Source organism: Eumetopias jubatus, unplaced genomic scaffold (assembly GCF_037043125.1).
Source record: "Eumetopias jubatus isolate StellerSeaLion01/CBP00866 unplaced genomic scaffold, mEumJub1_p1.0 scaffold_2, whole genome shotgun sequence".
Taxonomy (NCBI): domain Eukaryota; kingdom Metazoa; phylum Chordata; class Mammalia; order Carnivora; family Otariidae; genus Eumetopias; species Eumetopias jubatus.
In genome coordinates this window covers 83,216,498-83,231,078 of record NW_028274808.1, presented here as the reverse complement: position 1 = coordinate 83,231,078, position 14,581 = coordinate 83,216,498, and the positions used below count along the sequence as shown (strand labels likewise).

The following is a 14,581-nucleotide window of genomic DNA, read 5'->3' as shown; positions in this document are numbered from 1 at the left end:
ATAAGGAATGGGATACACAAGCACCTTCTAAAAGAGAATGCTGATCCTCAACTCCAGTTTCAAAATTCAAAGAAATTTGAATTCAGTGTTGCTGATCTGATTTTTCAAAAGAAGCCTGTAATCCAGTTTTTTATGTGAAATTTCCCAATTTTTAAAACAGTGGAACAAGGTAAACTGAGGCTGGATCTAGCCATGAAGGTGCCATCTAAAAGTGAAAATTGATTTTATTCTGTACAAATTAAGAATAAATCTATTCTTTTGTCTTTTATAATATTGCCAATTTTAATGTTAAGATTTTCAAGTTGCATTTTTTTGCAACTTGAATGGTTTCATTTATTAAACAAATTTGAACTCCTTCTCAGGGCCAAGCACTATGCTAAGTACTGGGGATCCACAGATTAAAGATTAAAAAAAAACAATAAGAAGAAGATCACTGCTCTTAAGCTCATGGTCTAATGGAGGAAAGAAGATTTTTTTTTTAATTTTATTTATTTATTTGAGAGAATGAGAGAGAGAGAGAGAGCATGAGAGGGGGTTGGGTCAGAGGGAGAAGCAGACTCCCCGCCGAGCAGGGAGCCCGATGCGGGACTCGATCCCAGGACTCCAGGATCATGACCTGAGCCAAAGGCAGTTGCTTAACCAACTGAGCCACCCAGGCGCCCGGAAAGAAGATTTCAAAGTACATAAATTACAACTATAGTTAAATGTTCTTTAGTAAGAAATTAACTCAGTATATCAGGGTTAAGTGTCCTTAAAATTCATGTAGTAACCAATACATGGTGGACAAGATTAGTGTAGTTAACCATAAAAATAACTCATCCTACAATGCCTGTGCCTGAAAGGATTTGGGTATATATATGCAAGTCCAATCAAATTGAAGCAGAACTGGAATATAATTAAAGTGTAGCTGAAAGCATTGCATTTATACACTAGCAGAGCTTAGTTCAAACACTAGTGCTTCTGTTTATTAATTGTGTAACTGTTGACAAATTTTCTAACTTTTCTTACCAATTTGAAAGCAGAAATTGTAACTATTATGTTTTCAGCACTTAACAGAGTAACTGTTATATAATTGGCACTCAAATATTTGTTGAGTGAATGGCTTCTAATTCATGTTACTTCTGACTTGAAGTTTCTTTAGGATGGTCAGGAGATGGTCAGCTAGAAATACGGAGGAGAGGAAAAAGCTGATTGGGTGATTAGGTATAATGAAGAACCATGGCCAAGTGGAATTTTCTACTCTGCTCTTAGACCTGAGCTAAGGGAGTTCTGGCCCAGGGCCCCGTGTTCTGGAGAGCCCAGTTTCCTTCTGCTCTGTAGGTACCATTCCCCATGGGGCAGAGTCCACAGAGCCAAGGAGATGTGCTCACATATATTTCTTCTCTTTGAACCACATCTTTTTTTGTGTGCATATTTGTACTAAAAAAATATAAAATGTGTCCTAACATGATTTTTTTAAACAAGAACAGTTTTTAAAAGACTTATTGGCACTTTTTTTCTTCTTTAATTGAACAAAATCTCAGATCTTTCCATGTTAGATCCTCACGGATAGATTCATATAGATCCATCTCATTCTTTAAAACTCTGCATGATGTTCCATAGTATATTTTGCCATTCCCTTATTGATGCACATTTAGATTGTTAGCATTTTTCCATATCCTAAATACAGTGCTACAGTGAACTTACTCTTTATACACAAATGCAAGTGTCTCTCTACTTCCTGTATGTAGAGTGGCTACAAACTTTTATGAAAATCAACTTAACAACAGTTAGAATTTGTGGAACAGCTGTCAGAGGCTATTTTAATGCTTTGTAACCATCATTATTTGCAGAAGATGGCCAGAAAAACAAAAGGAAATAAAATATGTGTAGGCAACATAAGGAACATACAGATAACTTGTAGTTAACATAAGCATTTGGACTTTGGGCCACTCTGGTTCCATCTGATGGAACATTTTAATCTTAAGAGCAAAAACTTTAAAAAAAGATAGCACTCTAGTGTTAATGTAGATAGTTATAGCATAGCTATTGTGAAAATAACTATCAATTTTGAAGTCAATTTTTTTAACATGTTAGTTGCTCTTTTGGGCATGTGCTTTTGTACTTAGTATTTATGTTTGACATTTTGTTCAATTATTTATTTATTGCCACATATGTTGATATTTGGTAGAAGAGAGGCATTCACAATGAGTATTTCCAGTGTCATATATTAACTCATGTAGTCTTCAAATCAACCCTGTAAAATAAACATGTTTATCTATAATCTACAGTTAAGGAAACTGAGACACAGAGTTTAAATAACTTACATAGGTATTAGGGCCCCCCAACTAATAAATGGTAAGTTGAGATTTTGAAACCAGATCACTCTGATTTTAAAAACCTTTTTTTTTCCCCATGACTATTTCTTATTGTGTAATCCCCAAAATTGGATTATTGGATCAAATACTATGAACATTTGACCCAAATGCTTTCCAAAAGGATTGTACCACTCTTCATTGTGATTGATATTTAACATTAAGGACAGTCTCCATCACATCCCATATTACTTTGTCTTTATTTCCATTAAACTGAGTTGATATTCAAGAAGAACACTCACTAATTCAGTATGAGGCCATTTGGTGTATTTACACATTCAGTGCCCTTTTATTTATGTAAAGCTTCCTTTCTTGTCTTGGTATAGTAGGATAATGAAAGGGATGAAAAGACCTGTTTCACAATTCAAAATAGTCATTTTTAACAGTGCATTTCATATTTGGACTGCAATCACCAGAAAGGAGAAATTTTGTTTCCATGTATCTTAGCCCAATAGCTACATTTGAACTGTTCTTCTTTGAGTAAATTTGCCTAATAAATTCTAGATAGCACTGTGTAGAATCAACTTAAAACTGCATGTATGTGAAATGACGCTTTATCAGAAATTCTTTTTATTGAAATATGTAAGAAACTGTCAGCTTACAAGATTGGAAACTCCTTGAGTACAAGCACCTTTATACTCATTTCTGCATCTTGAACAGTGCTTTTCACAAGCAAGCTCAGTAAATTTTGAGTCACAAAGGAAGGGGTTATCTACTGTAACTCTTGTTATTCCCAACTAAAAGACATTGAAAATATTTTCAAGACTGATAGTTTTGTTTTTGAATCTTCAGAATGATTGACTGGCTTTCCTGGCCATTGGCTCAGCATGTGGATACATGGGTGATTGCACTCCTAAAAGGACTGGCAGCTGTCCAGAAGTTTACTATTTTGATAGATGTTACTTTACTGAAAATAGAACTGGTAAGTGGGAGTATATAAATCTCTTAGAATGAATGGTCTCAATCTTTTAATCTTTGGGTAGTCCCCTATAAAGCATCTAATATTGAATATGTTCTTGTTTTTGGTTTGGTTTTGAATCATAATTTTAAAATAGAAATTAAGAATGGTATTTAAGTATAGGTAATCAGAATAATTTTGCTGTTTTCAAGTGTCTAATATGAAAACCTATTCCTCCCATTATCTCTTAAACCCAACTAATCAAGCTTTTACCACCATTCGTCTACCAAGACTATCTTTGACACCAGTGCTTTCCAGTACTGCTAACCTCAGGAGTTATTTCTCAGGCCTCCTCTCATTTGACCTATCAGCAGCATTTGACACAGCATTTGATCACTCCCTCTTGAAACACTTGCCTCACTTTGTTTTTGTCCTAGTTCTCTTGGCTTTTGTCCTAGTTTACTGGCACCTCAGTCTCCCATAATGGATCTTTCTAACTTTAGAGTGCTTTGGAGTTTCATTTTTGAGCCATTTTCTTCTCAGTCCATTCTCACAGCATATGTGTCCCATGGTTTTAAATAATGTTTCTAAGTTAATGACTGCCAGGTATATATTTCTTGTTCATTATTTTCCCATGAACTCCATAGTCATGTATCCAAGTGTCTATACTTGAATCTCAAATTCAACTTATCCATGATCTAATTTCTGATTTTTCCCTCCCAGACCTGGTCTTTCCCATCTTAATAGCGACTCCACTCAGGACAAAACCTGAAAGCTATCATTCTTTCTTTTCATTCTGTCTCAACCCTTATCCTACAAATCCTATCAACTCCACCTTTAAAATGTCCGGAATCCTACCACTTTTAACCAGCTTCATCAATACCACCTTGGTCCAAAGCCCTCATCATCCCTAGCTGTACAGATTGCAGTAGTCTCCCTGCTCCTGCCCTTGGGCTCCTATAGGTGTCACACAAGACCTACAAGATCTTGCCCACTGCTGCTTCTCTCCTCGAGTCTCCCACTATTATTGCCTCAGTCTCTGTACTTTGCTTACACTGCTCTCTTTGCTCTGTCTCTAGTACACCAGGCTGGAGACCTCAGGGCCTTTGTAGTGCTTGGCCTTTGCCTTGCTTATTATGCTCTTCTCCCAGGTATCTGCAGGCTTACTTTCATTTCCTTCAATTTTTTATAGTCAGATGTCACCTTTTAAATGACACATTTTTTTAATACCCTAATAAAATAACAGACCCCTTTGCTACTCAGCAGTCCCCGTTCTTCATACCCTATTTTCATAGTACTTATCTCCATGTTACTTTTTATTGTCTACCCACCCTGGAGACAGTAAGCCCTATCAAATTAGAAATTTTTTTTAATCCACTGTTATATCCTCAGTGCCTAGAACAATGCCAAGCCATAGTAGGTACTGAATCAGTGTTGGTTGAATGAAATCAAATGAAGCGTGGGCCAAGGAACAGTCACTTTGTGGGTAAGGCTTGACAGATTTGTATTTGATCAAGGGGTTTTAAGAGTTGTTTAGGCCACTGTATTCCCTTGATCTCTGTCATGTTGTTATTTCCCAACTTTCTCTCCCAAAGTGACATGTTATGGTAGAACTTTCCAGGAAGGGGAATAGTCACATAAATATTTTTGGTCCAAGGATAATAACCACTGATTGGGTTAATGATTTCCCTACAAACTCATAAGGTGGATGTCTTATCTTTTTTGAAGGTTTTTAATCGACTTTGGTTTCCTCTTGTGAGACCTGGTGCTCTTGCAGTTCTTTCTCACATGCTGCTCAGTTTTCAGCATTCTCCAGAGGCATTCCATCTGGTAAGTTAGGACACAAGCTTTCTGCTCTGAAGAACTTTGCGTTAAAATTTAGTTTAATATGGAGTCACATTTGTATATAGTGAAAAAGATTGTAGGTTAGTCCTGAATCTATTTTCTTGTAGCTTTATGATTTCTTAGAAAATTGAGGTTGTGGGATTTCCCTCCAAAGAATATATTTTCAGAATGTTTTGAGTCTCACCAAAACTGCTGCACTTGCAACCACTATCAGCAGTTGAATATTGCTCTACATGAGAGATGTCACGTGTCAGTGTCACTGATGGTTGTCTGTTGCACGTAGAACAGTGTAGAAGAAAAATGCTTTAGAATTTCAGAAATGTGAAAACCTCAGGTGTTGTTTTATTGCCCCAGAATTAAGACTTCATTCTCTTCCAACCCATAGTGTACAAATGCTATTAACTCTACCTTTAAAATATATCCAGAACCCTACCACTTTTAATGAGCTACATCACTGGTTTTGATCTGATTTGATTTGACTTCATTTCTTTGATTATCAGTCATTACATGTGGAAATGACAAAATGTTATTTTGAGAACCTGTCCATTTATCTATCTAGCGCATCACAGGAAAGCAGTGCTTTATGTGGTTATTTGCTTCTCCTAGGGTCTGATCCCCGGTTTTACAGGACTAAACTCTCATTATTAGTACACCCACAAGGTAAATACCTTAGGAATGCTGACCCAGTACAAGCAAATTCAAGGGAGACTGATGAAGAAGTGCGAATTCCAGTTGTTGATTATTAGCTAGAAGTAGAACTAGCCTCAAAGAACCATATACATACTTAGGCTGCTTAGTGCCCTACTACTGAAGGAAAATCTGCAGTCTTTGTAGAAAGTAATCCTTATCAACAAGTAGTTATATTATACGTTGTCACTTAGAATAGGTTTTTCTGAGAATTTCTACAGTTAATTGCATAATTGATGATCTTGACCATCAACCAATAACCTTATATCTGTTACATAAACAAAACTCAAAACTCGAGCTAAGATAGCATGTGTACTAGCTAAGTCTAACAAGATATAGAACATCAATCATTTGTGTCTGTCTTCAGGCACAATCATGTGTGGACCATTTGAGAAAAGGTTTATTTTCAGATTTTCTGAGAAGGAGATTCTTAATATAACTTACTCATCCATTCTAATGTTTATTGCTCTCACACTGAGGACATTTCTTAATCTCTCTGATGAGCCGTTTATGCCATACTCTAAATCTTTTTCTTGGCTCCCAGTTTTTTAAAAGATGGAGGATATCTCCATATGTTGTATTGCTTCTTTTTCTGAAAAACATAGTTAAAATAAAAATGGTTGACTCTGAAATATTTGGCTTATTGCAATATTGATATGAAACCGTTTATTTAAGGATTAGTTAGATCTGGAATTGAAAATTGTCATCTGGCTCAGTAAATTCTAAAAACTAAGATCTAATTATTGCCTACATACTGTGCATAGCCTGACTGGCTACTCAACTAAGGTGAACTTGGGCATCTAGTGATGTGTCATGTAGTAGTTAAGTCAACTATAACTCTAACTCAGTGAAGGACACAGGTTTAGAAGTTGTTAAATATGAGCAATAACCTGGAATCACCAACATCGTTACTCATAGCATTTTAGAGCAAACCAAGATTGATGTTATAATATATGTTATTATAGACCAAATTGCTTTTTATATGCTTCTTATAAGTGGAAAGAAATTTATTTTAAACAAAAGGAAAACATCCAAGTTTCTAATAAGTTATACACATTTTGTCAAATAGTAACTTAAGTTTAGTGAGTATTACAGTAAATGTCCACAAATATTTAGATTTGCTCACTCAAAAAAAATCAACTTTCAAGCAGTTAGAAGGTAATAGCCTGCTTGGACATATATTTATATGCCTGTGAAGAACTTAGTCTCATTTCTATGTCAGTGATAATTCTGACCATATAGGATATAATAATAGACAACTATATTACCTGATTGCAAAGACCAGATCTACACTAGGAAGGCTTTTGGAAGATTTGGAATTGTAAATTAAATAATCATTTTCTCTTCTCTTTCATTTCTCTCTCTCATTTCACCTGTGAGGAAACAAAATAACTTTGGATTTCTGCTACGTTAGCAAGAGTATCTGCTAGATATGGCTTTATGGAGCAGAACTATAATTCAGCTTTGTTTAGAAATGAGAGATGAGAGTAGTAGAGTGAACTTATTAGGAACTGATGGTTTCATGGTCAAATTAATACCTTTGATGGAAGTAAGATCAAAGAAGGTAGTGCAAAAGTTAAAATGTGATTTTAAGTCCTCAAGCATAAAATCAGAGCAAAATGAGAATAGCACTGTTAATTTAAGAATATGGTTGTTCCTTTTAGGAGGAAGGAAAGGGAGTCGATTATGATGCTACTATAATTGTTGTTCATTGCCATTTGGTGATAAGACAATAAGCCGTAACTTCACTTTTATCACAAGTTAGCAACCAAAAAAACGTTCTACAAATAAAACATAATATTATTAGACGTCTTTTACATATGAAGTGTAAATGTGTATTATTAGATTGTGATTAATAATTAATTCGATACCACTGCACTAATGGAATGAGCCATTTCTGCAAAACCAAGTTTATCTTGTTAATAACCTCTTGAATATGTGATGACTCTGTATTGACTTTAGTCTAATTTTATAATGAAAGGACACTGTTATGTTTATTATCAATACTAAGTTTTCTACATGTTTTTGAACAATGAGCATTTTAAATGTCCCTTTTATTTTTAACTCCAGTTTCTTAAAAATAATAGAAATTTCTGATCCCATTTATTTTTAGAACCATCTCCTTTTGGAGGTGGAGAATTGGAGGCTTTAATAAGGATAACCATGCTAACATAAGACATCTTCCCTATACTTACCTAAAAGAAGAGCCTGAGCTGTAATTTTAGTGACTTTCTTGAAGTAGACTTTAATGTGCAATGTACAGTGTTTAATTCTTTCAAGTGAAAAATCTAAAATTCACACTAGATGGAGCTCTTAAGCTAATTTTAGGTTTATATTTTAAAAGTTTGTTCCTACTGAACAATCTGGTAAATATAAAATAATCCTAACATTTTTCAGAATGGCAGAGGTGACTAAGGCTTCTATTTTGTACCTTAGTTTGTGTTTTAGATGGAGTATAAGGGTAAGGAGAGGGGTCTTATATGGAATTAAAATTATATGTGACTTTGAAACTCAATTTACCTTGATATTCTAGAAATTTTAACTTCATAACTTTTTTAGAAAAAGACTGTGACTGAACGTACAGAAAAGTACTTGCTGATCATGTAACATTTGCATTCCATTTGTAGGCTAGGGAATTTGTTGCCATTTGTATAAATAGAGGAACGTTTGTCTTTTTTCTCTTCAGATTATTCCTTACATAGTTAATTTGGTTCACTCCTTCAAAAGTGATGGTCTGCCTTCCAGTACAGCTTTCTTAGTGCAGTTAACAGAACTGATACACTGTATGATGTATCATTATTCTGGATTTCCAGATCTCTACGAACCTATTTTGGAAGCAATAAAGGTATGATGGTAGTTGTACCAATATTTGCACAGCTGCAGACCATAATGTGATAGATTAATGTAGTGGAAGATTTCTATAACTATTTAATTTACTATTCTATGGTAATATGCTTTTTATTTGAAAAATGTAATTGGAATCAGGGTTCATTAATATTTAGGGAGTAATCTCTTTCTTATTATAATTAATCTAAATAACCATATTTCTTCAGTTCTACAATGCCATCAATTATAAGGCAGTATCTTTAAATTTATAACAGCTGTTGGGGAAATTTATTTAAAAAGAAATGCCACATTAAGTGAATACATACAATGTCAGAATTGTTAAAATATTTTCTTTAAAGATATTTATTTATCTTAGAGAGAGAGAGAGAGAGAGAAGGAGCAGCAGACTCCCCACTAAGCAGGAAGCCCAACATGGAGCTTGATCCCGGGACTCCTGGATCATGACCTGAGCAGACGCTTAACAGACTGAGCCACCCAGGCTCCTATAGTAGTGTTAAAATATTTAAAAACATCTTAGAATCAAGAAAAGGCAATTCAATAAAATATTTGACTTTGTTTCCATTCCATTTTTGCTATGGACTGTTCATGAAGATCCATATTTTATAGAATCTTTACTTGAGTTCTTTGTGAACTTACCCTGTTTTTCAACTTTGTATAGATAGTAGACCTAAAAAGCACTGATTCTGTTTGTCTTAAAGAATGGGTCACAATATACATACTTCACTCTTAAATTTACTGCATAATCAGGGTGTCGCAAAAGAATTGGAAAATTTGCCTCAGGCAGACCTAATCAGAAGTTATTAGAAATCAATTCTATTAATAGTGTTCCTTTTTGAGATCTGAAATACAAGATAAGTCTTATTATCTTTATTACCTCTTCTGTATCTGAAATGAATACAAAGCTTATTCTTTTTACTATGTAGCTAGCTAAATCAAACTGATTTTGGTTGAACCCAAAACAAGACTGTTGAGCAATTAATGTATTCCAGTAGTGTGACATTTGACCCTCCAGAAATAAATGTTTTTATGTATAGGAGCATTTTATCATGGACTTAATAGTAATGTTAATCTCCTTCTACGGTGTCTCTCTGTGAAGATAGATGAAATAGTATGTTAATCTCTTTCTACGGTTAATCTCTGTCTCTCTGTGAAGATAGATGAAATAGTATGTTAATCTCTTTCTACGGTGTCTCTCTGTGAAGATAGATGAAACCTCTTCCTGTTAATTGCCGTTTTTCAGTGCTTTACATGTTGAGAACTCTGATAACTGAAATAGGCTCAGAAGAAGCAAGGTTCTCACTCCTAGTCCAAGAGCAACACTTTTCTATTAGCTGCCAACATCAAGAAAATTAAGAGATTAAAATTCCTTCAGAAAATATTTTCTGAGGTCTAAGTACCAGTAGTAGCAGTCAAAAAAAGGACTTAATGATGTTACCAACTTTCATTATTCTCCATTGCTCTATTCATGCTTGAAATCACTTAGATTTAAAATTATATCTCAGGGCACCTGGGTGGTTCAGTCCGTTAAGCTTCTGCCTTTGGTTCAGGTCATGATCCCAGAGTCCAGGGATCGAGCCCTGCGTCAGGCTCCCTGCTCACTGGGGAGCCTGCTTCTCCCTCTCCCTCTGCCGTTCCCCCTGCTTTTGCCTGCTCTCTCTCTCTCTCTCAAATAAATAAATAAAATCTTTAAAATAAATTATAAAATAAAATTGTATCTCAAATATCATAGAGCAGATAAAAGAATCTCTATCTTTTAATAATTTTCTATATTGTTAAACATGAGACTGAGTTTTATTTTTCGAAGTCAGAGGTCATTGTGCTTAGGTGCTTCCATTTTTCATCCCCTGATTACTTTGAGCTTTTATTTCTAAGGGTTAATATTGAGTAAATAGTAGTAGTGAATGAAAAGGAGATTTTCTTACTTTCACCAGAGAATTTGAAAGCAAATTATCTAGGTTATTCAGTTGTGTGCTAATTTAAGTCCTCATTCTAGTCCCTTTGAGTAGCACTGCAGTATACTCTATGACCTCAAAGTTTTATTCTGAAACATTTTCCTGGCACATTGGAAACATAAATAGTTCAAGTGTGACTTGAATTCCTCGTTCTTGAATATTTCTTAACTTGATAAACTCGACTTTTAGGATGTACTTACTAATTTTAGGAGATAATTTATTTTTTCCATGTAATATAATGTAACTTTTTCTGATGACTGGTCAAGTATTAGGGGTGATTTCAAAACCAAATGGAAGAAAAGAAAAGTTAAATGTCAGTGGAAGAATCTTTATGGTGTTAATTAATTTAATAACAAAAATAGTTTAAATTTTTTAAGCTATTTCTGTTCTTGATGATCTACAGGATTTTCCTAAGCCCAGTGAAGAGAAGATTAAATTGATTCTCAATCAAAGTGCCTGGACTTCTCAATCCAATTCTTTGGCCTCTTGCTTGTCTAGACTTTCTGGAAAATCTGAAACTGGGAAAACTGGTCTTATTAATCTAGGAAATACATGTTATATGAACAGTGTTATACAAGCATTGTTTATGGCTACAGAGTAAGTTTAAAATTGAACCTTTTTTGTTAACTGTAGAAATTGATGCATACTGATGAAATGTAAGATGGTGGGATTGTCTTCACATTATTTCTTATAAATGGCAGAAATATTAATATTTGTATATAATTGCCTTATTTAGAAATGAAATTGCTTTCAGTGCTCAGGAACTATTAAAATGTTAACTTACATAAATTCTACTTTATGTTTATATTATATATTGCATTGAGACTCTTGAATTATTCTGGCTGGATATTTATTAGTTTAACAGAAGGATTAAGTGGGCTTATTCCAAAGAGTTTAAGTGTCCTCAAATACTAATTTATTATTATCCTATAAGACAGTGTATTTTTTTTTAACCTATATATCTTTTAAGGGAGTTACAGTTTTTTCTGCTTGTAGGTATTTTGCTGTTTATCAGATTGATAACTTCTTTGTTACTGTGAAAGAAGCTTAAGCTCTGTTTCCCTCCACAAGTCATAGACACTGAACAAATTTATAAACATATGTTCCTTTGTCCTCTTACAGATTTACTTTCAAATTCATTTTCTTTTGCAGCCAAGCAAATATAAAATCAGAAGTTGTTAGCTATGTGATTGCTGTCTGTAAAAGTACAAAATAATGATAAACTTTTCCTAAGGACAACAACATGGTTGGATTTTTCTCTTCATTGCCAGTAGAGTATTTATGGAACTTGACCAAAGGTCTTTACAAATTGAGTTCCATGCCTTTGTAAGTTTTTATGCCTACCTAGAAGAATCATAAACTAAAAGATGAAGAGTTAGGTTTATTTTATTTTCTGGACCCAGAATATACTCTCAACACTAAGGTGTTTTTTGTTTGGCACGGTGTTTTATTTTTTTTTTATTTGTATTTGAGATTTTTAATTTTTTTTTAAAAATGTGTACACTTAGACACAAGTGATACTAAGCATGAAACTAAATTCAGATCTGTATGTCACCACCAGATGTCATCTAGTCCAGCCAGATGATAGTGAAAGGAGAGACCCAAAGCAATTTTATCCAGCAACAGCAATTCAAAGAGTCATCTTATTGAATAAGCCAACGATCCTATCTAAGAAAACGCACAGAGCATATTTTATTTCTTTGGTAATATGTGAATTCTTTGTGGTTTAAAAAAACAAATTTAGAAATATACGACATAAAAATCAGACATAAAAAATTTTTTTAATCAGACATCCCCATTCACAAAAGTAATTTGTTAACAGTTTTGCGTGCCTTGTTTCAGATCATTTTTTTGACAGTTATAAGATTTTATCTAGAACAAGAAAAAATACATTGTTTTAAAAAAATATTTATAGTCTTATTTATATGTTTTTTTCCAGCACTTGCTTTTATCTTTTAATGATTCATGTTGGAAGTATTCCCATGATAGGGTAGTGACAGAACTGTCATTCTGAATAAATAGATGTACTATATTTTATTTAACCATACACCTGTTGATGAACATTAGGTTATTTTGCTCATAATTAACATCTCTGCCCCTATGCGGATGTAGAGGTTTTCCTTTGAAAGGGGTATGCCAAATTGCTCTCCAGAAAGACTGTAGCATTTGAACTTGTGTACTAATATATAATTGTACCTGTGACCCCATACCTTTAGCAGTCTTGAAAATTTTTTCTAATTGGGGGAAAAACATCTTTTTGCTTTAATTTGCAATATTGCTGACCATTACAGTTTTCTGTCTATGTTTTTCTTTGTTCATTTGTGTTTGTTTTCTAAATAACCTGTTCTTTCTTTTGTGCACCTTTCTATTGAGTTTTTTTCTTTTTCATACTGATTTTATATACTCTGGATGATAATCCTTCATTACATGCTCTCTTCCTGTTAGTGTGATTCAAATTTGTAGAGTGTTTCATTTGTAATTTTTTATTTTATGTAGTGAAATCTGCTATTTCTCATTTGTAGTGTCTGAATTGTAGGAAGGCTTCCCCCCTCGACATTTCCCCCCTCTTTTTTATTTTAAATACTTCAGTAGTTTTCTATTTTACATTATCTCATTACTCCTGTGTGGCATTTGTAATAATGTAAAATTTTATTTAATTCCATATTTTTCCAAGTGGATACTGAATTGTTCCTATTCTCTTGTTTGAATAATTTATCCTTTTCCCATCCTGTACTTGTACCATAGTCTTTAAATCACTCTAGCATTATAGTATGTTTTGTTGACAATATATTTTTTATTTCATGCAGGTGTGTGAAAGAATTTAAAAGTTGCTTATTTAAGTCATTAATTAATAGCTTAATCCATTTCTGTTTGCTAATCCAGAAAATAGGAATAATATGTGACAGCACATAGGCCATTACCTGGTCCCATAGTAACTGTTTTGTTTATCATCATTCTTCCCTTCCTTCTTCACTACGTTGTAAGTAGTAACTCTGCTAGGTAAAGGGCCATCAGGTGAGTGACATTTTGCTTTGAAGATAAGTTCTTGAACTAACTTCCTTTTAGCTTTTAAAAAATGCTTGTGTGTATGTATGTACATGTATACAAGACTCACTGTTTTATTCTCTTTCAGTTTCAGGAGACAAGTATTATCTTTAAATCTAAATGGGTGCAATTCATTAATGAAAAAATTACAGCATCTCTTTGCCTTTTTGGCTCATACACAGGTGAGTGTAGGTGTGTGTAGTATGTATATGTTAAGTTCATCGATAATATTCTTTAAACTTCACATTATACCAAACTTGGTGAATCTTTTTTAAATAATACATATTTGACGCAGCACAACAAATCCATTTAGATATGCTTAAAGAGATCCTGCCTAAAATCAGGATATGCTCTAAGTTTTTATTTCTTCCCCGTTTTCCATTCTTATAGATGAATATTATGCTGACCCTTTGTTCTAACTATTATAGATAAAAGCTGATTTTCTCCCCCGATAAATAAGTGCATCTTTAATAGCTTATAGATAGTAAATTGATAGATTTTTCACAATAATAATAAAATAATCTTGTGGCACATTGGCTTCTTTTTTCTCCTATTTCTTATATATGTGCCCTCTCATTCTCATTGTGACCAAAATTTTAAGCTCTAGAACTTAATAGATAAACAACTTCATCTGTTAAGTTCTAAGGCTTAAAATTTTATGATGATCTTTTATGTCCACAAATTAATCCAAGAAAATGAATTTGTGCTGCTGGCAAGAAAGTCATATATAGTAAATATTCATTTAAGAGACATTTATTGAGAGATACAATATGGAGTCTGATAAACATTCAAAGGGGAAGGGAATTCTTATGCTCAAGGAACTCTTAAGTTTTGAGTAGTACATATGAATAATATAAATATCACTTATAAATAATGTATATTACTATTTTCTGGTTTTACTCTGATTGTCTTACTTTTACAGAGTTCTAAAGGAGTAGGTGGGAGAGTCAGAA

At 33.6% G+C, this 14,581-nt stretch overlaps 1 protein-coding gene across 1 annotated transcript in view; it reads left to right on the top strand.

Moving 5' to 3' along the window:
* The window catches only part of USP38 (ubiquitin specific peptidase 38), a 40,208-nt gene that overhangs the window by 6,223 nt on the left and 19,404 nt on the right, over positions 1-14,581 (top strand). The window contains exons 3-7 of the mRNA XM_028102288.2: positions 3,147-3,276; positions 4,981-5,082; positions 8,471-8,629; positions 10,987-11,180; positions 13,717-13,810. Coding sequence (XP_027958089.1) covers positions 3,147-3,276; positions 4,981-5,082; positions 8,471-8,629; positions 10,987-11,180; positions 13,717-13,810 — 679 coding nt within the window. The remainder of the gene's footprint in view (positions 1-3,146; positions 3,277-4,980; positions 5,083-8,470; positions 8,630-10,986; positions 11,181-13,716; positions 13,811-14,581) is intronic.